Source organism: Ranitomeya variabilis, chromosome 6 (assembly GCF_051348905.1).
Source record: "Ranitomeya variabilis isolate aRanVar5 chromosome 6, aRanVar5.hap1, whole genome shotgun sequence".
Lineage (NCBI taxonomy): Eukaryota > Metazoa > Chordata > Amphibia > Anura > Dendrobatidae > Ranitomeya > Ranitomeya variabilis.
In genome coordinates this window covers 423,062,472-423,088,774 of record NC_135237.1, presented here as the reverse complement: position 1 = coordinate 423,088,774, position 26,303 = coordinate 423,062,472, and the positions used below count along the sequence as shown (strand labels likewise).

The 26,303-nt window shown below is 43.9% G+C and overlaps 2 protein-coding genes across 3 annotated transcripts in view; one reads left to right on the top strand and one right to left on the bottom strand.

Annotated features, from left to right (window-relative positions):
* Window positions 1-26,303, top strand: part of LOC143782638 (uncharacterized) — a 147,855-nt gene that overhangs the window by 6,749 nt on the left and 114,803 nt on the right. The window lies entirely within an intron of this gene.
* On the bottom strand, window positions 13,173-24,889 carry LOC143781214 (protein kinase C delta type-like). Of its 2 annotated transcripts, none has more exons than XM_077267699.1 (5): window positions 24,602-24,889; window positions 21,987-22,188; window positions 20,391-20,528; window positions 19,649-19,774; window positions 13,173-16,889 (listed from the first exon to the last, which is right to left on the bottom strand). In XM_077267699.1, the coding sequence occupies exons 1-5, from the start codon at window positions 24,826-24,828 to the stop codon at window positions 16,788-16,790; spliced, it is 795 nt and encodes a 264-aa protein (XP_077123814.1). In that variant the 5' UTR covers window positions 24,829-24,889; the 3' UTR covers window positions 13,173-16,787. The 2 variants fall into 2 exon arrangements, with proteins under 2 accessions (XP_077123814.1, XP_077123815.1); XM_077267700.1 differs by lacking the exon at window positions 24,602-24,889 and adding an exon at window positions 24,205-24,258.

The following is a 26,303-nucleotide window of genomic DNA, read 5'->3' as shown; positions in this document are numbered from 1 at the left end:
CACCAAGTGCTTCACAGAAGTTTATAATGCAGAGCCGTAAAAATAAAAAATCATATTTTTTCACAAAAATGATCTTTTCGCCCCCAATTTTTTATTTTCCCAAGGGTAAGAGAAGAAATTGGACCCCAAAAAATGTTGTGCAATTTGTCCTGAGTACGCTGATACCCCATATGTGGGTGTAAACCATTGTTTGGGCGCATGGCAGAGCTTGGAAGGGAAGGAGCGCCATTTGACTTTTCAATGCAAAATTGACTGGAATTGAGATGGGACGCCATGTTGCGTTTGGAGAGCCCCTGATGTGCCTAAACATTGAAACTCCCTACAAGTGACACCATTTTGGAAAGTAGACCCCCTAAGGAACTTATCTAGATGTGTGGTGAGCACTTTGACCCACCAAGTGCTTCACAGAAGTTTATAATGCAGAGCCGTAAAAATAAAAAATCATATTTTTTCACAAAAATGATCTTTTCGCCCCCAATTTTTTATTTTCCCAAGGGTAAGAGAAGAAATTGGACCCCAAAAAATATTGTGCAATTTGTCCTGAGTACGCTGATACCCCATATGTGGGTGTAAATCATTGTTTGGGCGCATGGCAGAGCTTGGAAGGGAAGGAGCGCCATTTGACTTTTCAATGCAAAATTGACTGGAATTGAGATGGGACGCCATGTTGCGTTTGGAGAGCCCCTGATGTGCCTAAACATTGAAACTCCCTACAAGTGACACCATTTTGGAAAGTAGACCCCCTAAGGAACTTATCTAGATGTGTTTTGAGAGCTTTGAACCCCCAAGTGTTTCACTACAGATTATAACGCAGAGCCGTGAAAATAATTTTTTTTTTTTTTCTCAAAAATGATTTTTTAGCCCCCAGCTTTGTATTTTTACAAGGGTAACAGAATAAATTGGACCCCAAAATTTGTTTTCCAATTTGTCCTGAGTACGCTGATACCCCATATGTGGGGGGGAACCACTGTTTGGGCGCATGACAGAGCTCGGAAGGGAAGGAGCGCCATTTGGAATGCAGACTTAAATGGATTGGTCAGCAGCCGTCACGTTGCATTTGCAGAGCCCCTGATGTACCCAAACAGTACAAACCCCCCACAAGTGACCCCATATTGGAAACTAGACCTCCCAAGGAACTTATCTAGATGTGTTTTGAGAACTTTGAACCCCCAAGTGTTTCACTAAAGTTTATAGCGCAAAGCCGTGAAAATAAAAATTCTTTTTTTTTTTTCACAAAAATGATTTTTTAGCCCCCAGTTTTGTATTTTCACAAGGGTAACAGGATAAATTAGACCCCAAAAGTTGTTGTCCAATTTGTCCTGAGTACGCTGATACCCCATATGTCGGGGGGAACCACTGTTTGGGCGCATGACAGAGCTCGGAAGGGAAGGAGCGCCATTTGGAATGCAGCCTTAAATGGATTGGTCTGCAGGCGTCACGTTGCATTTGCAGAGCCCCTGATGTACCCAAACAGTACAAACCCCCCACAAGTGACCCCATATTGGAAACTAGACCTCCCAAGGAACTTATCTAGATGTGTTGTGAGAACTTTGAACCCCCAAGTGTTTCACTACAGTTTATAATGCAGAGCCGTGAAAATAAAACATCTTTTTTTTCCCACAAAAATGATTTTTAGCCCCCCAAATTTTTATTTTCCTAAGGATAACAAGAGAACTTGGACCCCAGAAGTTGTTGTTCAATTTGTCCCGAGTACGCTGATAACACATATGTTGGGGTAAACCCCTTTTTGGGCGCACGGGAGAGCTCGGAAGGGAAGGAGCACTGTTTTACTTTTTCAACGCAGAATTGGCTGGAATTGAGATTGGACGCCATGTCGCGCTTGGAGAGCCCCTGATGTGCCTGGACAGTGGAAACCCCCCAATTCTACCTGAAACCCTAACCCAAACACACCCCTAACCCTAATCCCAACGGTAACCCTAACCACACCCCTAGCCCTGACACACCCATAATTCTAATCCCAACCCTAATCCAAACGTAAATGTAATCCAAACCCTAACCCTAACTTTAGCCCCAACCCTAACTTTAGCCCCAACCCTAACTTTACCTCCAACCCTAGCCCTAACCCTAACCCTACCCCTAACCCTAACCCTAAACGTGACTGAAATACGTGGCACTGAAATACGTGGCACTGAAATACGTGGCACTGAAATACGTGGCACTGAAATACGTGGCACTGAAATACGTGATACGTGGCACTTAAATACGTGGCACTGAAACACGTGGCACTGAAACACGTGGCACTGAAATACGTGGCACTGAAATACGTGATACGTGGCACTGAAATACGTGGCACTGAAATACGTGGCACTGAAATACGTGGCACTGAAATACGTGGCACTGAAATACGTGGCACTGAAATACGTGGCACTTAAATACGTGGCACTTAAATACGTGGCACTTAAATACGTGGCACTTAAATAAGTGATATTCACATAAATACGTGGCACTGAAATACGTGGCACTGAAATACGTGGCACTGAAATACGTGGCACTGAAATACGTGGCACGGAAATACGTGGCACGGAAATACGTGGCACTGAAATACGTGATACGTGGCACTTAAATACGTGGCACTGAAACACGTGGCACTGAAATACGTGGCACTGAAATACGTGGCACTGAAATACGTGGCACTGAAATACGTGGCACTTAAATAAGTGGCACTGAAATATGTGATATGTGGCACTGAAATACGTGGCACTGAAATACGTGGCACTGAAATACGTGGCACTGAAATACGTGGCACTGAAATACGTGGCACTGAAATATGTGATACGTGGCACTGAAATACGTGGCACTGAAATACGTGGCACTGAAATACGTGCAACTGAAATACGTGGTACTAAAATATGTGGCACTGAAATACGTGATACGTGGCACTGAAATACGTGGCACTGAAACACGTGGCACTGAAATACGTGATACGTGGCACTGAAATACATGGCACTGAAATACGTGGCACTGAAATACGTGGCACTGAAATACGTGGCACTGAAATACGTGGCACTGAAATACGTGGCACTATGACTGTCAGAAAATGTTCATTAAACGGTTAGGGGTGAGGTTAGGGGTAGAGTTAGGGTTAGGGTTTGGATCCCTTTATCACCTTGATGGTGGTGGGTGGCTTTTCATTGTGTTTTCTGTTTTTTTCGATAAAAATGCATGCGTTTTTAACGCAAACAAACGCATGTGCTTAAAAACGCAAGAAAATACTGCAGGTTGTATTTCTGAAAATGAACGCATGCAGAAAAAAACCGCATGCGTTTGAAAACGCGACCAAACGCGTACAAAAAAAACGCATGCGTTTTCAATGTTAAATATAGGGAAAAAACGCATGCTTTTTTTTGTGCAAAAAACGCTGCAGACAAAAACGCAAGTGTGAAACCAGCGACGCTTTTTATAGCAAAAAAGTTTTTGCGTCTCCACATTTTGAGACCTATAATTTTTCCACATTTGCTCCACAGAGTCATGTGAGGTCTTGTTTTTTGCGGGACGAGTTGACGTTTTTATTGATAACATTTTCGGACACGTGACCGTTTTTGATCGCTTTTTATTCCGATTTTTGTGAGGCAGAATGACCAAAAACCTGCTATTCATGAATTTCTTTTGGGAGAGGCGTTTATACCGTTCCGGGTTTGGTAAAATTGATAAAGCAGTTTTATTCGTCGGGTCAGTATGATTACAGCGATATCTCATTTATATCATTTTTTTTATGTTTTGGCGCTTTTATACGATAAAAACTATTTTATAGAAAAAATAATTATTTTGGTATCGCTTTATTCTCAGGACTATAACTTTTTTATTTTTTTGCTGATGATGCTGTATGGCGGCTTGTTTTTTGCGGGACAAGATGACGTTTTCAGCGGTACCATGGATATTTATATCAGTCTTTTTGATCGCGTGTTATTCCACTTTTTGTTCGGCGGTATGGTAATAAAGCGTTGTTTTTTGCCTCGTTTTTTTTTTTTTTTTCTTACGGTGTTTACTGAAGGGGTTAACTAGTGTGGCAGTTTTATAGGTTGGGTCATTACGGACGTGGCGATACTAAATATGTGTACTTTTATTGTTTGTTTTTTTTTAATTTAGATAAAGAAATGTATTTATGGGAATAATATTTTTTTTTTTTTTTCATTATTTTGGAATATTTTTTTTTATTTTTTTTTTTACACATTTGGAAATTTTTTTTTTTACTTTTTTACTTTGCCCCAGGGGGGGACAATACAGATCGGTGATCTGTCAGTTTGCATAGCACTCTGACAGATCACCGATCTGCGAGAAGTGCAGGCTGCTTCACAGTGCCTGCTCTGAGCAGGCGTCTGTGAAGCCACCTCCCTCCCTGCAGGACCCGGATCCGCGGCCATCTTGGATCCGGGTCTGGAGCAGGCAGGGAGGGAGGTAAGACCCTCGCAGCAACGCGATCACATCGCGTTGCTGCGGGGGGCTCAGGGAAGCCCGCAGGGAGCCCCCTCCCTGCGCGATGCTTCCCTGCATCGCCGGCACATCGCGATCATGTTTGATCGCGGTGTGCCGGGGGTTAATGTGCCGGGGGCGGTCCGTGACCGCTCCTGGCACATAGTGCCGGATGTCAGCTGCGATATGCAGCCGACACCCGGCCGCGATCGGCCGCGCTCCCCCCGTGAGCGCGGCCGATCGGCTATGACGTACTATCCCGTCGGCGGTCATACGGGCCCACCCCACCTCGACGGGATAGTACGTCAAATGTCGGGAAGGGGTTAATTTTTGGTCAATATGGCCATGTGAGGGCTTGTTTTTTGTGGGACAAGTTGTACTTTTGAACACCACAATTCCTTTTTAACGTATCGTGTACTGGAAAACGGGAAAAAATTCCAAGTGCAGTGAAATTGCAAAAAACCACAGTTGTGTTTTTTTTTTACCATGTTCACTAAAAAAAAAACACAGTTGTTGTTGTTTTTTTTTTTACCATGTTCGCTAAATGCTACAACTGACCTGCCAGTAAAATTCTCCAGGTCATTGGGAGTTCATAGACACCAAACATGTTTAGGTTCTTTTTTATTTTGTGAAAAAAATCCAAAGTTTGGTAAAAAAAAAAAAAAAAATGCACCATTTTCCAAGACGTGTAGTGACTCCATTTTTTGTTATCTGGGGCTGGATGAGGGTTTATTTTTTGCATGCCAAGCTGATGTTTTTATTTATACCATTTTGGTGTAGATACTGTCTTTTAATCGCCCGTTATTGCATTTTATTGCAATGTAGTGGCGACCAAAAAAATAATTATGAAGTTTTGAATTTTTTTCTCGTTACGCTGCTTAGCGATCGGGTTAATTCTTTTTTTATTTTATTGATAGATCGGTGCGAAAGGGGGGTGATTTTTTTATTTATACCATTTTGGTGTAGATACTGTCTTTTAATCGCCCGTTATTGTATTTTATTGCAATGTAGTGGCGACCAAAAAAATAATTATGCAGTTTTGAATTTTTTTCTCGTTACGCTGCTTAGCAATCGGGTTAATTCTTTTTTTATTTTATTGATAGATCGGTGCGAAAGGGGGGTGATTTGAATTTTCATATTTTTTAAATATTTTTAAAAGCTTTTTTTTTTACTTTTTGCTTTCTTCAATAGTCTCCATGGGAGACTAGAAGCTGCAGTACTTCGATCGCCTCTGCTACACACAGGCGATGATCAGATCATGTGACGGGGTTACCGATGGGCGGGATTTACAACGTGCTCCGGGTAAGCGCGAGTTAAATGCCGCGGTCAGAAATTGACTAGTTAACAGCCGCGGATGGATCGCAATTCCATGCACGGCTGTTGCAGACACATGTCAGCTGTATAGATCAGCTGACGTGACCAGAAAGGTGCTGACTCTGGCTGAGTCCTATATCAGCATACTATTACGCCCGATGTTGGAAAGGGGTTAAAACATTTTTTTAACACTTTTTGCTGTCTTCAATAATCTCCATAGGAAACTTGAAGCTGCGATCTTCTGATCGCTTGTGCTACACATAGCAGAAATACGCATAGCAGAAATGCTCATCTGCTATGAATTCCGGTCACGGGGTGGCATTCATAGCAGATCGACTATGACAGGGGTCTCCTGCAGATCCCGGGTTGTCATACCTATCCAACCGCCCATAAACGTGCCGCGATCATGTGACAGGTGCATGTTAAATGCAGCTGTCAGAGATTGGCAGCAGCATTTAGCATGTTAACAGCCGAGAGTAAATCGCGATTCCACCCACGGCTGTTAGGGGCACATGTCAGCTGATGAAATCGGCTGTCATATGTCGGATAAGATGCGGTCTCAAAGCCAGAGCCTTCATCAAAGAGGGAGACACGACATGTATACAGCACACGCCGTAAATTGTTTTAAAAATAAAAATCCTGCCTCCTCCACCCCTTAATATCTGACCATCATTCACCTTGTTATTTCAGCATCAGTACTGGAGTTGACATGAGCAGGAGGAAATCCTATTACTGGCCACTGTAAAATGTTTGTCACATCTCCATAATTATAATGAAGTGTTGATATTCGGATGCCCCTACTTACTGCTGGCATTGACATCTTCTTAATGAAATGTGCTTGATAAGAACTGCTGCTCTTGATTTTCCACTTACATCTGGACTTGGCTGCAACCAGAAATTTCAAAGCCCCATACAGGCAAAATTTTCGGGCCCCCTTGAGCCTGTGCCCAGACTCCTCCCCAATTTTGCCTCCATCCCTCAAAACTTCCACAGTAACAGTTATATAGTGACACAGTTAGAAAGGCCGAGAAAACACATTTGTCCATCAAGTTTAGCCTATATTCCATCAGAATAAATCCCCAGATCTAGGTCCTTCTAAAGAACCTAATAACTGTAAGATACAATATAGTTACGCTCCAGGAAGACATCCAGGCGTCTCTTGAACCCCTCGACTGAGTTTGCCATCACCACCTCCTCACGCAAGGAATTCCAGATTCTCACTGCCCTAACAGTAAAGAATCCTCTTCTATGTTAGTGGAAAAATCTTCTCTCCTCCAGATGCAGAGAATGCTCCCTTGTGACCGTCACATTCCTTGGGGTAAGCAGATCCTCGGAGAGATATTTGCATTGTCCCCTTATATACCGTATATACTCGAGTATAAGGCGAGACCAGGGGCGTAGCTAGAGCTTTTGCCACCCGGGGCTGTTCCCGAGTTTGGCGCCCCCCCCCCCCCCCAGAACGTATGCGATTTTCACACTTAGTCATGTACCGACGAGCTCCTCTCCCTTAGGCTAGGTTCAGATTGCGTTAGTGCAATCCGTTTAGCGCGAGCGCTAGCGGATTGCGCTAACGCAATGTTTTTTTCGGGGCCGCGTTTAGGGGTCGCGTTAACGTCCCCGCTCTCGCAGATCCCCGATCTGCGAGAGCGGGGAACGGACCCCTGGCGCGCCGCGAACGCTGCAAGCAGCGTCCGAGGCGCGCTACAAAAGACCGGCACATCGCTAGCGCGTGCCGAAAATGACACGCGCTAGCAATGCGCTTTAACATTGCGGGCAATGGGAGCACTAACGGACGCGGTGCACGGCGTTAATTTCACCGTGCAACGCTGTCCGTTAGCGCTCTCCCATTAACGCAATGGGAACCTAGCCTTAAGCGCCCAATGTTCAGTGAAAAACTGAGAGAAGCAGAAGAGAAGCTCGTTGTTACAGGACCATGAGTATAAAAACCGCATATGAGTGACGTGTTCATGTGTCGACGACTGGAACCTGCAGAGCTGAATCCTGACATCGCAGCTTCTGAATTCTCACAACTAATGCACTGCACACTTTTAGGATTCTCCCTTGCCGGTGGACGGTCATGTCAGCACAAGCATGCGATTTGTATAATTCTGACCACATTCCGACTAGACGTGCCTGGCCTCACTCAGTTCATTTTCATTGACGGAGGCCACACATGTCTAGTCAGCACGTGACCGCATGTATGTAAATCGCCAGCACGAGAGAATCCTGACAGTGTGCAGGGCGCACGGTGAAAAGTCAGAAGTCTGCAGTCACAAAGAATGACTGCAGACTCATTACAAACCTGGACATCCCCTTTAATGCTCCTAACATAAATAAAAACATGAGAGTTAGTCAGTATCACAAATAACATTTACATCCAGGTACCTTATAGATGACGTCGCCTCTGGAGTCGTTCTCCTTCATTTCTTCATCTTGTCCAGATCCCATGATGAGTTTTCTCATCCACAGCCGTCTCTGCAGACTTCCATCTTCTCCGCTCTTTTGCAGAAAATCTCCACATGACGCCCTTAAAGATACAAGTGTCATTATAATGCTCCTGAATAAAAAATTTCCCCTCACTATATTGTCTGCATAAAATATGACCCCCACACTGTCCCTCTTATGGTACACGCTCTTCACACTGACCTCTCCTTTCCATACCGGACCCCTCTTCACACTGTCCTCTCATACTGTGTCCCCCTATAGGGCCCAGTATTTATACTGTACTGTCTCATCACACTCCCCCTCCTTGGTATACTGTCCCCTCCTGGCTGTGCCCTTACACTGTCCCCCATGCTACGCAGGCACACATCCCATACTGTTTCCTCATATATGCCCCCCCATCTCCCCCTTTGCTCTTCATTTTGTGTCCTCAGATCTCCCCCACACATTAAATCCCCTTATCCCCATGACAAATCTCCCCCCACACACATTCAATCCCCCATCTCCACTCACATTAAATCTCCCCCCACAATAAATCCCCCCCATCTCCACTCATATTAAATATCCCCAATCAAATAATATATCCCACTATCCCCACTCACATTAAATCCCCCCCACAATATATCCCCCCATCCCCACTCACATTAAATCCCCCCACAATATATGCCCCCCCATCCCCACTCACATTAAATCCCCCCCAATATATGCCCCCCATCCCCACTCACATTAAATCCCCCCCACAATATATCCCCCCCATCCCCACTCACATTAAATCCCCCCACAATATATGCCCCCCATCCCCACTCACATTAAATCCCCCCCCCACAATATATGCCCCACATCCCCACTCACAGTAAATCCCCCCCTGCACCTTCGGTGTATTCAGCTCCACTGGAGCACTTACCACCGCTCTGCATCTCCTGCTCTCCCTCTGCTCTGCCGCGCAGGTGAGTGACGTCAGCAGCGTGATCACATGACCTGATCACGCTTCTGGCGTCGCTCTGACCCGGCAGTCAGAGCTTCAATTGTACTCGCATCACAGATACGAGTACAATTGAACACTGGGAGCCGGCGCGCTGCAGCTTCTCTGTGCCGGCTGTCAGCTTGACAGTCGGCACAGAGAACAGCTGACTCCCAGTGCGGGGGGCGGCAGAATGCAGCCGCCGGGGGAGACACTGCGGACCGCCGCTTTAGGCGGCCCGACTGCGCCCCCCTGCCGACTGCTCCCCCCTAGATACGCCACTGACTCACCCCCACATTGTGCCGCCCCCCCGCATTGTGCCGCCCGGGGCGGCCCGCCCCCCCCGCACCCCCCTTCCTACGCCACTGGCCGAGACCCCTAATTTTGCAACAAAAAACTGGGAAAAATTATTGACTCGAGTATAAGCCTAGGGTGGAAAATGCAGCATCTACCGGTAAATGTCAAAAATAAAAATAGATACCAATAAAAGTTAAATTAATTGAGACATCAGTAGGTTAAGTGTTTTTGCATATCCATATTGATTCAGGTGCCCCATATAATGCTCCATACAGTTCATGATGTGCCCCTTAAGATGCTCCATAGAAAATACGCCCCATATAATGCGCCATAAAATTTATGATGGGCCCCATAAGATGCTCCATATTAAAATATTCCCCATATAATGCTGCACAAATGCTGATTATGGCCCCATAAGATGCTCCATATAAATATGTGCCACATATAATGCTCCATACAGTTCATTATGGCCCCATAAGATGCTCCATATTACAATGTTCCACATATAATGCTCCATGCAGTTCATTATGGCCCCATAAGATGCTCCATATAACAATGTGTCACATATAATGCTCCATACAGTTCATTATGGCCCCATAAGATGCTCCATATTACAATGTTCCACATATAATGCTCCATGCAGTTCATTATGGCCCCATAAGATGCTCCATATAAAAATGTGCCATATGTAATGCTCCATACAGTTCATTATGGCCCCATAAGATGCTCCATATAAAAATGTGCCACATGTAATGCTGCAATAAAAAATAAAAAAAGACATACTTCTCGTCGCTGCCCGCTGCTCCTCAGCGTCCCATCTCTCCGCAGTGACTGTTCAGGCAGAGGGCGGTGCACACACTAATACGTCATCGCGCCCTCTGACCTGAACAGTCACTGCAGAGGACGCAGAAGACGGAGTGGCGGTAGAACGAGGAAAGGTGAATATGAAATATGCACCTACTCCTGACGCGGTCCCTGGCAGCTTCTCCCAGACAGATGGTCTCCGGCGCTGGCAGCTTCTTCCTCTGTTCAGCGGTCACTGGTACCGTTCATTACAGTAATGAATATGCGGCTCCACCCCTATGGGAGTGAAGTCCATATTCATTACTTTATTGAGTGGTACCACGTGACCGCTGAACAGAGGAAGAGCTGCGGGTGCCGGAGACCATGGGACATGCAGGGACCGCGCCAGGAGCGCCAGAAGCAGGTGAGTATGTGACAGTCATCGCTCCCCTCACCCGCCGACCATGACTCGAGTATAAGCCGAGAGGGGCACTTTCAGCCCAAAAAAATGGGCTGAAAATCTCGGCTTATACTCAAGTATATACGGTACTTATACATAGTTACTAGATTGCCCCTCAGTTGTCTTTTTTCTAGACTAAATAATCCTAATTTTGCTAATCTCTCTGGGTATTGTAGTTCCCCCATCCCCTTTATTAAATTTGTTGCCTTCCTTTGTACTCGCTCTAGTTCCATTATATCCTTCCTGAGCACCGGAGCCCAAAAACTGTACACAATACTCCATGTGCAGTCTAACCAGGGATTTGTACAGAGGCAATATAATGCTCTCATCATGTGTATCCAGACCTCTTTTAATGCACCCCATGATCCTGTTTGCCTTGGCAGCTGCTGCCTGGCACTTACTGCTCCAGGTAAGTTTATCATTAACTAGGATCCCCAAGTCCTTCTCCATGTCAGATTTACCCAGTGGTTTCCCGTTCAGTGTGTAATGGTGATATTGATTGCTTCTTCCCATGTGTATAACCTTACATTTATCATTGTTAAACTGCTTGTGCCACCTCTTGGCCCAAGTTTCCAGCTTATCCAGATCCATCTGTAGCAGAATACTATCTTCTTTTGTATTGACTGCTTTACATAGTTTTGCATCATCTGCAAATATCGATATTTTGCTGTGTAAACCTTCTACCAGATCGTTAATAAATATGTTGAAGAGAATAGGTCCCAACACCTCCCACTCTTGGAAAAACTCCACTTCTGCATCACGTCCTCATCAATCACACATGAACAGTTCGCACATTAACACCACATCACATACACAGCTAGCAGCTTTTGTTTTGGCCAAAAGATTAGTTAAGCCTGCCACCACGACAAGGTAGACACTTTTGGCAGGGACCTACTCTACACTAACCTATTAGAAATGTTTTAAAATATCTTATACTCTTTTTAGGTATATCTTTATTTATTTTTACTAAGGGAATGAGACACATACATTTTTTTTAAATAATTGAAACCAGATTGAGATAATTTTTTATAATCTGTATTTTTGATTTCAGATTATTGTATTTGACTTTCTGTACATTTAAGGCCCCGTCTCACTAAGCGATTTACCAACGATCACGACCAGCGATATGACCTGGCCGTGATCGTTGGTAAGTCGCTGTGTGGTCGCTGGGGAGCTGTCACACAGACCGCTCTCCCCAGCGACCAACGATCAGGGGAACGACTTCGGCATCGTTGAAACTGTCTTCAACGATGCCGAAGTCCCCCTGCAGCACCCGGGTAACCAGGGTAAACATCGGGTTACTAAGCGCAGGGCCGCGCTTAGTAACCCGATGTTTACCCTGGTTACCAAAAAAAACAAACACTACATACTCGCCTTTCGGTGTCCAGGTCCCTTGCCGTCTGCTTCCTGCTCTGACTGAGCCGCCGTACAGTGAGAGCAGAGTGCAGCGGTGACGTCACTGCTGTGCTCTCACTTCTCACTGTACGGCCGGGAGTCAGTGAGAGCAGGAAGCAGACGGCAAGGGACACCGAAAGGCGAGTATGTACTGTTTGTTTTTTTTGGTAACCAGGGTAAACATCGGGTTACTAAGCGCGGCCCTGCGCTTAGTAACCCGATGTTTACCCTGGTTACCAGTGAAGACATCGCTGGATCGGTGTCACACACACCGATTCAGCGATGTCAGCGGGGCCTCAATGACCAAAAAAAGGTCCAGGCCATTCTGACACGACCAGCGATCTCGCAGCAGGGGCCGGGTCGCTGGTACGTGTCACACATAGCGAGATCGCTACTGAGGTCGATGTTGCGTCACAAAACTTGTGACTCAGCAGCGATCTCGCTAGCGATCTCGCTATGTGAGACGGGGCCTTAATGGAAGCTGCTCTCTTGCCTATTTGGAGATATGGACATTGGACATATGCATGTATATGTCACAATACATTATAGGGGACTCTATTTCCTTGGGAGACTTTTCTATACATGTTCTCATGTTTAGTAATCTGCAGATGAAATGGTGCAAGAAGGGGAAGATGTGAGCTGGGATAATGCCTACTGTAAATGGTGGATTCTGTTGTCTCTCATTATGATAATGAGCTGACTGCTGAAAAGGGATCCGTTCTGGACTTTTCAGCCTGTTAGAAAAGCAGTTTCTGTTTATTTATTTTATTATACAAGAGGTAACAAACTTTAAAGTACATTATTCTAAAAGTTTAAACTATGATTAAAAGAATTGGCCATTTTCTGGTTATTGTTGGTCAATGTGTTTGAGATAATGGTAATGTACTTACTAATATGGCTTTTCTTGAATTTCAGCGCTAAATATAAAATATGGGAAATAGAAATATAGGCTATGTTGAATTTTTGCACTAAGAGAAAGAGTGGTCAATGCCCTTAACATAAAAGCTTTGTAACACATCCCCACTAAACATTTCGCTAAATAAATCTATTTTTCATAAAAGTCATTTATTTAAATCCTTTGGTCAATTATGTAAAGTGCAAAATTATAGTGCCAGTAACAAAACAAACAGAAAACAAGCAAACAAAAAAATAAAGACAACACATATAACCAATCAACACAATGAAAATAAGGTCATTTTGTGAGGCCAGAAAAGCAATATAAGAGCAACAAACAGTATTGCACACAATCTGAGGAACTGAACCATAATAATACAGACATATGCCCATAAATCTAAGAACAACAAACAATAGTGCACACTGTGCTAAGAATTGAACCCTAATATTAAATGGGAATTCCCATCTGGAGTACTGATAGTACATCGATGGGTCAGACAGGTGCAGGTCCCACACCTGAAACATTACTAACTAATCTGTTATATCTGTCTAATGCAATGACTTTGGGTCAATAAACTCGCAGTCAGGTTAGGACACTCACCCATAATAGAGGGGAACATACGTGGCAATAATACACTAATATAAAACTGGACATTGTAGATGATGCAAAGTGCAAATTTATATATGTGGAACAGGCAGTCGTCTTAATTTCTGGTTAGCAAAATCCTTAATAAGGTCTTTAAAATGCATGTTCAATTTATAGAAGGCCTAGGCCGTTCAACCATTGGTCCATCATTGTAGAAGGCAGATAGTGCTCGACCAATGAGAGTTTGCTCTTTGCTCTCTCTTCTTCTGCTACTGATAGTGGTAGGTTGATAAAAATTCTGAGTGCTATACACACTTCTCCAAATATTTCTAAAAGCCCGAATTTGGACATCCAGTTGATCCATGTTTTCTGTAATTGTAGCTTCATAAACTTTCCGAAGATGTTGCAGCTCAGAGAGTAACGATGATGTGAGATCTTCACCAGTTGTCCTCATCTTAAGAATTGGAACAAAAAACTTGTAGACATCTTTCATTGATCTGAAGCACTGGTGAAAATCAGAAATGATAGTGTCCATTGCCACAAGAAATACATTAGCTTTGAAATGCTCTTTAGGATTTGCACCTTCATAAGGCTTTTTTGGTGCAATTGTTGAACATTCAATAGGTCCTTTGGAATACCCATGCAATCTGCTACCAAACTATCTTTAGAAAGCAGAGTGGGCCATTATTTCTGGAGTAATTTAATCTCTTCAGAGAGTGCTATAATTTTGGCAGCTCCAACTTCCTAGAGACAAATCTAGATTGCAGTATTTTGTTTCCTCAAAACTGGTAAGAACATTTACCCTAATTATTTCTAAATCCACTGCCCTGAAAGATGAAAAATAGTCAAAGAGACCTTTAGCTTCTGAATGTGCATCATTTGTAAGTTTTCCGGAAGACAGAACTTTATCAGGAGCTTTCAAGATGCTTGGCAGCTTTTGAGCAATGGGACATGCAGCCTCTATTCTTGAGCTCCACCGGGTATCACTTGGACCATGCAAAGACCTTCCAACTACATCAAGCAAGGTGATCCATCTCTCAGGGCTGTTGCTAAACAGAATGTGAAGCCTGTTTACGCTTTGTGACAATGTTACTCACTTGGGTGCGGAATGAGGTATCCCAGGAACCGTTTCTATTTACAAGTCCGGCTGGTTTATTCCAGTCCACATAAACCACACCACAGGAAAGCACATGATATAATAAGCCCATTTAGCTGCCAGTTTGCCTGCTCGGTTTGAGACACTTCTCTGTCCATGAAGGTAGCAACATCCACACATACGAACCACGTGAGACAAACTGGCCCCATTTTACACACCCACACCCGCCCATCTCTCTGGCTGCCTTAGACCTGGCCCAGGTGCCTTAACAAACCACTTAATACTACGTATATTAGAGTGCTACTCCAGATTTACATCACAGAGGACAACAACCTCCGTGATGCATACCTTCTATCAACTATATGTCCGGCAGCCACCTTACAGCTTCCAAAAAATGTCTTAATTTCAGGGCAGCTTGCATAGGCATGAACACTCACGAGGTTTAAAGAATGGGCAGCACAAAGACAAAAGAGAACTCTTGGAAATTTCTTTAGAATTTTAGCCCTTACACCTTTAATCCAATCAGATGTTTGCTCCATTATCATATTATCATATCCCTGGCCTCTGCAGTCTTTGTGGTCAATGACATGCTCATTTAGCCTTGATATAATCATGTTCGCAATTTGTTCTCCTGTCTTCTGAAAAAAAAAAAGCCTGAAATAATTTCCAAAACCTTTCTTGCACATGCCAAATTCCTGTTTGGGGATCTTTGGAGACATACCATAAAACTATAACGTTCTGTTCAGTGCAGGAGACATCTAGAGTAGCATCACAAATAAAAGAAAAATAAATAGCTTCTTTCCTTTCTGAAAGTACATCCAGGACATGTTTTACACAAATATTTATAAATTAATTTTGTGTTGCACAAGATAGATAATGAGCTGGATTTTTTTTCCATTTTCTTGCCTAATCTTGAAATTTTCTAGATGCTCTTTTAGTACAGCGTCATATCGTGACAAGATTTCCAAGGTTCCAAAAAAATTGCCATTATGTTGGTCTCCAATTTTCTGCAATGTTCCCCTTTAAGCCATGTTGCATGGAGCTAAATGCAATATCACATCCAAAAGTATTTCTAGAAGAGCCACAAGCTTCTCCGCTTCCTTCGCTAAACTTCTTGCATCTCAAAGTCAACACCATGGCCACCTAGGGCCTTTTGGAGTTTTCTCCAACTCCAGTAGTGCTTCCTGTGCTGTGCACTATGTTCATGCTCTGAAAACTTGAGGTACAGATGATGCCATTTAGAAATCAAAGGATTTAAACCATCTTTCCAGCATAGGATGCTGTCTAGATTCTCTGATCAGCAAATATTGCCATGCATGTTACACAATACATTGCTTTCCTATTGGGCTCCATGTTAGCTAATCTATTAAAACAAACTTCACATCCATCAGATGACTTGGCATATAGTAGAAAGTTCTAAAAGAACGGCCATCAACATCCTTAGGCAGATGTTGTACCATCTGCTTAAATTCTTCTTCATTAGAAAGCCCTTAAAGAACAATCTTCTCCCATTCCTTATACATGAGAACATCTGGCCGCATTCCTGGGTCTTTCCAATTGATTTCTTCTTCTTGTAATGTTATATGAGTTAACTACTTTGCAGAAAGACTCTCTGGCGCTCTGGCCGCAAGATGGTTTTCTATACACATGATCTAAAATGGAACTTGAAGATGAAGGCATTAGCTCTTCTTCCATCTCTATAAAAACAGTGAGAGGGAACATTTTGTGACAAGGACTCTGGTGACATGGTACTGGACTGTGTTTCCACAGACTGTTCTATTACCGCACCAGTTGGCATAGTTGCAGGCCTCTTCTTCCATTACTGAAGAAATGATTGAAGGGGCAGCCTCCTCACTGGATGAAGCAATATGCTCAAGCATTTGATGAGAAACTTACTTCTGATTAAGCTTATACTTACAGCCAGCTCATAGATGGATCTGCTGCCTCCGTCATTCTCTGCGTCTTCATTTGGGGTCCCTCGACATCTCCCTGGTCACCTTCATGCTTGCAGTGTCTGTTCGGTGTCATTCTTCTGTTTTTCAGTCTTCTGGAGGCTCAGGTGGACAGCTCGCTCTGATGACTATAGAGCTGGTGTCTGGTCAAGGGTTTCCAAGTTGACAAATGAAAATCACTCGAACAAAGCCTGGTTCTTTGCTGATATAAATGCTACCACTACTGCTTCTAATTTGTTCAGATGGAATGGTTTAGGACAATGGTGAGGCTCCGATGGCTATAAATGAAAAAAAGAATTCTAAAATTAGAATTAAGATTTTTTATCACAGTCTCCATTTAATACCAGTTGTGCAGATTAACCCCTTTCTGACCTCAGACGGATAGTACGTCCGAGGTCAGATCCCCTGCTTTGATGCAGGACTCCGGCGGTGAGCCCGCATCAAAGCTGTTTTGAACAGCTGACATGTGCCCGTAATAGGCGCAGGCAGAATCGCGATCTGCCCGCGCCTATTAACTAGTTAAATGCCGCTGTCAAATGCAGACAGCGGCATTTAACTACCGCATCCGGCCGGGCGGCCGGAAATGATGGCATCGCCGACCCCCGTCACATGATCGGAGGTCGGCGATGCTTCTGAATAGTAACCATAGAGGTCCTTGAGACCTCTATGGTTACTGATCCCCGGCAGCTGTGAGCGCCACCCTGTGGTCGGCACTCACAGCACACCTGATTGTCTGCTACATAGCAGCGAACAGCAGATCGCTGCTATGTAGCAGAGGTGATCGCGCTGTGCCTGCTTCTATCCTCCTATGGAGGCTATTGAAGCATGGCAAAAGTTTAAAAAAAAGTTAAAAAAAATGTGAAAAAAATAAAAAATATATAAAAGTTTAAATCACCCCTTCACCCCAATCAAAATAAATCAATAAAAAAAAAATCAAACCTACACATATTTGGTATCGCCGCATTCAGAATCACCCGATCCATCAATAAAAAAAGCATTAACCTGCTCGCTAAACGGCGTAGCGAGAAAAAAATTTGAAAAGACAGAATTACGTTTTTTTGGTCACCGCGACATTGCATTAAAATGCAATAACGGGCGATCAAAAGAACGTATCTGCACCAAAATGCTATCATTAAAAACGTCAGCTCAGCACGCACAAAATAAGCCCTCAACCAACCCCAGATCATGAAAAATGGAGACGCTACGAGTATCGGAAAATGGCGCACATTTTTTTTTTTTCTTAGAAAAGTTTGGAATTTTTTTTCACCACTTAGGTAAAAAATAACCTAGTCATGTTAGGTGTCTATGAACTCGTACTGACCTGGAGAATCATAATGGTAGGTCAGTTTTAGCATTTAGTGAACCTAGCAAAAAAGCCAAACAAAAAACGAGTGTGGGACTGCACTTTTTTGCAATTTCACAGCACTTGGAATTTTTTTTCCCGTTTTTTAGTACACAACATGGTAAAACCAATGATTTCGTTCAAAAGTACAACTCGTCCCACAAAAAATAAGCCCTCACATGGCCAAATTGACAGAAAAATAAAAAAGTTATGGCTCTGGGAAGGAGGGGAGTGAAAAACGAACACGGAAAAACGGAAAATCCCAAGGTCATGAAGGGGTTAAAAACTAGTGAAAGAATAGTCACAAAGTTTATGATGCTAAGAAACTAACATAGTAACACCAATAGTCCAACTGGAGAATGATGAAATCTACACAAGATGATCAATTGTGTACAATCCAAAAATCAGAATCCAATTATTTGAATGAACAAAGCCAGGCCAGTATTTATGGAGCAGCAGCTCTGGATGGTATTGCCTATCAAGTATTATTGTCATCAGTAATTATCTGCTCTTAAAAAATAAGGTATTAAACCCCTTTCTGCCTTCGGATGGAATAGTACGTCCGAGGTCAGAAGCCCCGCTTTGATGCGGGCTCCGGCGGTGAGCCCGCATCAAAGTCGGGACATGTCAGCTGTTTTGAACAGCTGACATGGTGCCCGCAATAGGCGCGGACGGAATCGCGATCTGCCCGCTCCTATTAACTAGTAAAATGCCGCTGTCAAACTCTGACAGCGGCATTTAACAAGTGCTTCCGGCCATCTGGCCGGAAATGTGCGCATCGGTGACCCCTTCACATGATTGGGGGTCATCGGTGCGTCGGCATAACAACCAGAGGTCTCCTTGAGACTTCTATGGTTGTTGATGCCGGATTGCTATGAGCGCCACCCTGTGGTCAGCGCTCATAGCAATGCAGTAATTCTGCTACATAGGGGCGATCTGAGCATCACCTCTATGTAGCAGAGCCGATCAAGTTGTGGCAGCCTCTAGCCTCCCATATTTGTTATCGCCGTGTTCAGAATCACCCGATCAATCAATAAAGAAAGGATTAACCTGATCGTTAAACGGCGAAGCGAGAAAAAAAAAAATCAAAAAGCCAGAATTATGTTTTTTTGGTCGCTGTGACATTGCAGTAAAATGCAATAACGGGCGATCAAAAGAACATATCTGCACCAAAATGGTATAATTAAAAATGTCAGCTCGGTGCGCAAAAAATAAGCCCTCACCCAACCCCAGATCACAAAAAATGGAGACGCTACGGGTATTGGAAAATGGCACAATTTAAAAAAAAAAATTTAAGCAAACTTTGGATTTTTTTGGCCACTTAGATAAAAAAGAACCTAGACATGTTTGGTGTCTATGAACTCGGAATGACCTGGAAAATCATAATGCCAGGTCAATTTTAATATTTAGTCAACCTAGCAAAAAAGCCAAACAGAAAACAAGTGTGAGATTGCACTTTATTTGCAATTTCACCACACTTTTAATTTGTTTCCCGTTTTCGAGTACACGACATGCTAAAACCAATAATGTAATTCAAAAGTACAACTCATCCCGCAAAAAATAAGTGCTCACATGGCAATATTGACGGAAAAATAAAAGTTATGGCTCTGGGAAGAAGGGGAGTAAAAAACAAACGCAAAACCGAAAAAAGCTGGGGTCCTGAAGGGGTTAAACAATATCTGCTTGTATACTTACTACAGGGACATGTGGTGGTGACAGTTTCAGGGCTTCCACTGAGAGCCAGTCCATATGCTGAAAAAACTTGTGCTCTCTGATGTTACCGTTGGCTCCTAAGTGGCTGGCAGGATCTTTCTGAAGGAGCTAATAAAGATAAAGCCAATATCCATGAATGCATGCAGGAGGAAAGATAACTGCTATGCAGAGATGAGCAAATCGACTTGATGCTAATTGAATTTGTGTTGAATTTTTGAGAATCTGCTGAACCCAGGGAATTTTAACAATTTGTGATTTGCTTCTTGAGAATGACCTAAAATGATTGCAGCCATTTGTATTTCTGAATGTTACATCAGCCAGAGAAGGCTCACAGGACCTTTAATGCAGCCATCCAGACTTCACCATAATGGCTTTCAGATGTCACATCACATGTTATAGCACAATCAGGAGTGACTGTCATAGCCAGTATGAAAGCCAAAGCAGGGAATAGAGCAGTCATTTTGTGGTGAATCTTTATATGGAGAGCAGCACATCACAGTGAGAAAGACATAAAACACTAAAAGAGTTTACAGATAGTGTGTGACAGCACATAAGTGAAGAACAATTTCCACAAGTTTAGCCACTTATGTGGAATACTTGCGAGTTGAAAATTTTTTGGAAAAATTTGGAAAAGCTGGTTAATTTGAATATCAAAAGATTTGCTCATCTCTACAACCTTAACATTGTATAAATCATAGTACTACTGACTGTTAAAACAATTGACCTGTTTAATCATGTTCCTGATGCTGGAGGATTTGTCGAGTGTCTGATGGTAGGCGCACTCATCGGTAACCATTTCTTTTAAGATGACACCAAAACAATACCAATCTACTCCAACGTTATACTCCGTCCCAGCCAAAATCTACATGAAGAAGGAAATAGATAAAGAGTTGGTCAAATAGTTCCATAACTTTAATGTAACAAAGTTTTTGCTATAATAATTGTAAGATTATGTAATCCATTGAGGGTAGATGATTCTTCTAGTTGTAACGTCAGTTGACTATTCTGATTACTTCCACTAATGACTGAAAGGATCCATGCTGCTCTTCTGAGCTCCTGAACCCTTTAGGTACCGTTACACTAAACGACTTACCAACGATCACGACCAGCGAAACGACCTGGCCGTGATCGTTGGTAAGTCGTTGTGTGGTCGCTGGGGAGCTGTCACACAGACAGCTCTCTCCAGCGACCAACGATCAGGGGAACGACTTCGGCATCGTTGAAACTGTCTTCAACGATGCCGAAGTCCCCCTGCAGCACCCGGGTAACCAGGGTAAACATCGGGTTACTAAGTGCAGGGCCGCGCTTAGTAACCCGATATTTACCCTGGTTACCATTGTAAAAGTAAAAAAAAAAAAAAACACTACATACTCACATTCCGGTGTCTGTCACGTCCCCCGCCGTCAGCTTCCCGCACTGACTGTGTCAGCGCCGGCCGTAAAGCAGAGCACAGCGGTGACGTCACCGCTGTGCTCTTCTTTACGGCCGGCACTGACAGTCAGTGCGGGAAGCTGACGGCGGGGGACGTGACAGACATCGGAATGTGAGTATGTAGTGTTTTTTTTTTTTTTACTTTTACAATGGTAACCAGGGTAAATATCGGGTTACTAAGTGCGGCCCTGCGCTTAGTAACCCGATGTTTACCCTGGTTACAAGTGAACACATCACTGGATCGGCGTCACACACGCCGATCCAGCGATGACAGTGGGTGATCAGCGACCAAAAAAAGGTCCTGATCATTCCCTACGACCAACGATCTCTCTGCAGGGGCCTGATCGTTGGTCGCTGTCACACAACGAGATCGTTAGCGGGATCGTTGCTACGTCACAAAAAAGCGTGGCGTTGCAACGATATCGTTAATGAAATCGTTATGTGTGGAGGTACCTTTTGTTATCCGACTTGTAGCTTAGGGTCTCTAATGCTGGCAAAATACATAAACTAATTGTGTATTTTGGCTAACACCCAGATCCTGGAGAGATCATCCATTGTTTATGGAGATATCCCAACACAGCCAAATACTTGATGAATTTCAATTTGAGCGTAAATTTCATTGCCCGATCCCTTTGTATTTGGCACAGTCATACTTCCCTATTCCAATTCAGAATGCTTGCAAACTCAGCTGAGCCATGCATGTGTATGGGGAGGAGGGGAAAAACACATGTCTATCTAATGTGTATGGTAAGTTAGATGTGTGAATATGTCAGATGTATACCTCAGAATGTCCCATTTAATGTAATGGACATTTGTAGGATTATATGTATGATACAGGCTAACATACAATTATAGTATGAAAAAAATAGAAAATCCCTGTTCTTCTCACCTCAGGAGCCATGTAGCCCTGTGTTCCAGGGTATCCAGTGGCTGTTCGGTCTCCATGCATGTTGTCAATTGCGAGACCGAAATCTGAGATCTTAATATGGCCCGTTTCAGCCACCAAGATGTTCTCGGGCTTGAGGTCTCTGTGGATGATGTCCTTTGAGTGGAGATATTGTATTCCACAGACGAGTTCGGCAGCATAGAATCTGACAAAAAGACAAGAAATTAGTGAATCTGTTACAGAAATACATGAAATCCTATTCCATAGTGTAATAAAGTGACCGGTCAGGATTCTAGGTTCTGGTGACTAAATTATTGCTTTAGTCTAAACCAGGGGTGGGCAATTACTTTTCCCAAGGGGCCACATCAGAAACTGGCACTGCTGTGGAGGGCCGAACCAATCGCTGAACTTAAAGGGGCGGTCCAAAACCAAAGGTGAATTTCATATTAAATGTATATCTATTCAGTGTAATAATCTAATCTTGCTTTCTAATATACTTCAATGAAAAATTCCCTGACGTACCCTTTACATTCTGACTTCCTATCTTTTTTTTTTTTTTTATTTTTAATGTCCCATGACATTTTGTTTGAGATTCACCAGTGCATTCTGGGATACTCAAATTAGCCGTCATCAGGAGGCAGAAGCTGCGGTCACTGGCGCAATCTCTGCACCCTCTCTGAATTTAGGCACCATCAGTGACGTCTGTTTTGGAGGCTCGGCTAGTCCTCACCTGACAATGCTTCGGTTGTAAATTCTGATGCATACTCGGTATGAGTTTTCTGTGCTTGTGCTATATTCCTTTGAATGCACAGTGTCCGTGCGCTCCTTTGCTGGCTCTAAGGAGAAGAGATGACCCGGCAGGGGCCAGTCCAGTCCCTGAAACAGATGACGCTATTTTCATGGTGGGGAAAGCAGCTGGGGCAGTGACCGCAGCCTCTGCCCCTAATGATGTCCCATGTGAGTATCCCAAAGTGCACTGGGATTCTAAAAAAAATGTCATTGGAAGTAAAAGAAAAAAAACACAAGCAGTCAGGAAGTTACATTAGGCTACGTTCACATTTGCGTTGTGCGCCGCAGCGTTGGCGCCGCAGCGCACAACGCAAACAAAAACGCGGCAAAACGCACGCTAAAACGCTGCGTTTTGCGCCGCATGCGTCCTTTTTGGCCGAAAGTTGGACGCAGCAAAAATGCAACTTGCTGCGTCCTCTGCGGCCGGACGCGGGCGCCGCAGCGACGCATGCGGCGCAAAACGCAAGTGCGACGCATGTCCATGCGCCCCCATGTTAAATATAGGGGCGCATGACGCATGCGGCGCCGCCCGCCGCTGCGGCGCCCGCCGCTAATGTGAACGTAGCCTTAGAGAGGGAAAGGTAGAAATTTTTTAACTGAAATATATTAGTAAAGTGATTAGATTATTGAATTAAATTTAGTATGAAAGTCACCTTTGGTTTCGGATCACCCTTTAATTCTGCTTAATATTAATTTTATTACTTTTTAAAAAGCAGTTGCTTATGTGATGAAGTTTACATGAGCATATAAAAAAATCATGATTTTTGTCCAGAAAAAGACGATTTTCCATCATGTTGTCATCTGTATGGCATCCATTTTTATAGAGCAGAAGTGAATAAAATTTGAAAGAAGAAATACAGTGTCCTGTGTTAGTAATGGAAATGTATTCGTAAAAATCGGATGCTATATGGATGATTCATATGGGATCCAAATTTTTTTTATTTTTGCACACCCATAGACTTCAACAGGCGGAACAGTCTATGAGTGGATGTGATATGCCACAGATCACAGGGGGAGCACTATGGGGGGCTTAACCCTTACCTCTCCTGCACAGGTACAAGGTGGGAGCAAAGAGGGAGGTAAGGGTTAACCTTCACATACAGAGGTGAGGAGGCATACATGGTGGGGGCAGAAGAGCAGTTTAGGGAGCACATAGAATATGTATGTAGTGGGGGTGAGGGGGCACTTCACTGCTGGACCCCATATTCAGTGGGAATACTCAGCCCAAGTGTTTTAACCCCCTTCAGCTGCCAGGAAGATCCAGGGAGATGCAGGGGCTACTAATAAGCTGCTCTCCCTGAACCTAAACTACAGCCCCACAACTTTCATTCCACAGTGTGAAAGGAGGCAACGCAGGTGCTGTGACCTCCTCAGCACAGCGGACACAGAATGCTGCCTCCCAGGTGGTATCTGGGCTCCTCTTAGAAGCTACCTGCCCATTATCTGCAGCAGATGGGTGTTGTAGTCCATGCTTCCCTCCTCCGGTCCTGACCGCTCTGCCTCCTGACCTGTATAGGTTTCAGCAGCTCTGCAAGCCAGGAACTGAGCAGCCCCGCATCCACCAATGAGAAGACGGGGGCGGAGCATCAATCGCTTCTGAGAAAGCTCAGACTCCTAGATCAGTCCCTCTCCGGCCCGCTGGCTGTGAGTGTCGGCGGCCGCACAGAAACACTCAGGGGGCCGGATGTGGCCCGCGGGCCGCAGTTTGCCCAGGCCTGGTCTAAACTCTATTGCTAACGAAAACACCAAAACTCCAAAGAACAGTCAATACTGATATCAGAGCTGCTCTTATTTACAGTATATGCATGTATAATTACATAAACCTTTACCTTGCACTGGGGATGTCAAGCTGCCCCTTCATCAGTAAGTAGCTGTAAAAGTCCCCGCAGCTCACGTATTCCAGCCCAAGGAGCAAATGCAGCTGTTCACAGAGAAGACATATAGGTGTATTACAGATTATTGCAGTACCTGCACATCTACTACAGAATACGACAGAATATCTATAGGCTGCATGGTAAATGCATCTCTGATCATCGAAATACAAATATAGAGGCATATCTATAGTACGTACATGTGCTGCATTCGCACCTAGCACTGGAGTATATGGGGGCTCCAAAAATCTTTTAGGCCCATAGGTGAAGACCAGTACTATTAAAGATATATAATATTTGGAAGTCCTGTTGGAATTTTTTTTTACTGGGGCCTCTAAACTTCAAGCAAAACCGCTATACTCATGCACTTATACTGTACATACTCATGCAAATGTACTGTATACGCACACGAATGTGTGTGTGTTTATATATACAGACAGACACCTACATATATATACTAGCTATTGAACCAGTTCTATGCCCGGGTGGCGAGCATTTACAGGTCCTTCTCAAAAAATTAGCATATAGTGTTAAATTTCATTATTTACCATAATGTAATGATTACAATTAAACTTTCATATATTATAGATTCATTATCCACCAACTGAAATTTGTCAGGTCTTTTATTGTTTTAATACTGATGATTTTGGCATACAACTCCTGATAACCCAAAAAACCTGTCTCAATAAATTAGCATATTTCACCCGTCCAATCAAATAAAAGTGTTTTTTAATAACAAACAAAAAAACCATCAAATAATAATGTTCAGTTATGCACTCAATACTTGGTCGGGAATCCTTTGGCAGAAATGACTGCTTCAATGCGGCGTGGCATGGAGGCAATCAGCCTGTGACACTGCTGAGATGTTATGGAGGCCCAGGATGCTTCAATAGCGGCCTTAAGCTCATCCAGAGTGTTGGGTCTTGCGTCTCTCAACTTTCTCTTCACAATATCCCACAGATTCTCTATGGGGTTCAGGTCAGGAGAGTTGGCAGGCCAATTGAGCACAGTAATACCATGGTCAGTAAACCATTTACCAGTGGTTTTGGCACTGTGAGCAGGTGCCAGGAAGCATGAAGTGCTCCAAAATCTCCTGATAGCTAGCTGCATTGACCCTGCCCTTGATGAAACACAGTGGACCAACACCAGCAGCTGACATGGCACCCCACACCACTGACTGTGGGTACTTGACACTGGACTTCAGGCATTTTGGCATGTCCTTCTCCCCAGTCTTCCTCCAGACTCTGGCACCTTGATTTCCGAATGACATGCAAAATTTGCTTTCATCAGAAAAAAGTACTTGGGACCACTTAGCAACAGTCCAGTGCTGCTTCTCTGTAGCCCAGGTCAGGCGCTTCTGCCGCTGTTTATGGTTCAAAAGTGGCTTTATCTGGGGAATGCGGCACCTGTAGCCCATTTCCTGCACACGCCTGTGCACGGTGGCTCTGGATGTTTCCACACCAGACTCAGTCCACTGCTTCCTCAGGTTCCCCAAGGTCTGGAATCGGTCCTTCTCCACAATCTTCCTCAGGGTCCGGTCACCTCTTCTCGTTGTACAGCGTTTTCTGCCACATTGTTTCCTTCCAACAGACTTACCATTGAGGTGCCTTGATACAGCACTCTGGGAACAGCCTATTTGTTGAGAAATTTCTTTCTGGGT

Coding starts and splice junctions, on each gene's coding strand:
- LOC143781214 (XM_077267699.1), bottom strand. CDS start 24,828: ATGCCTCTATATTTGTATTTCGATGATCAGAGATGCATTTACCATGCA. Junction 22,189..24,601: donor CTTGACATCCCCAGTGCAAG/GTAAAGGTTTAT, acceptor TCTTTTTGTCAG/ATTCTATGCTGCCGAACTCG. Junction 19,775..20,390: donor TCAGGAACATGATTAAACAG/GTCAATTGTTTT, acceptor TATCTTTATTAG/CTCCTTCAGAAAGATCCTGC.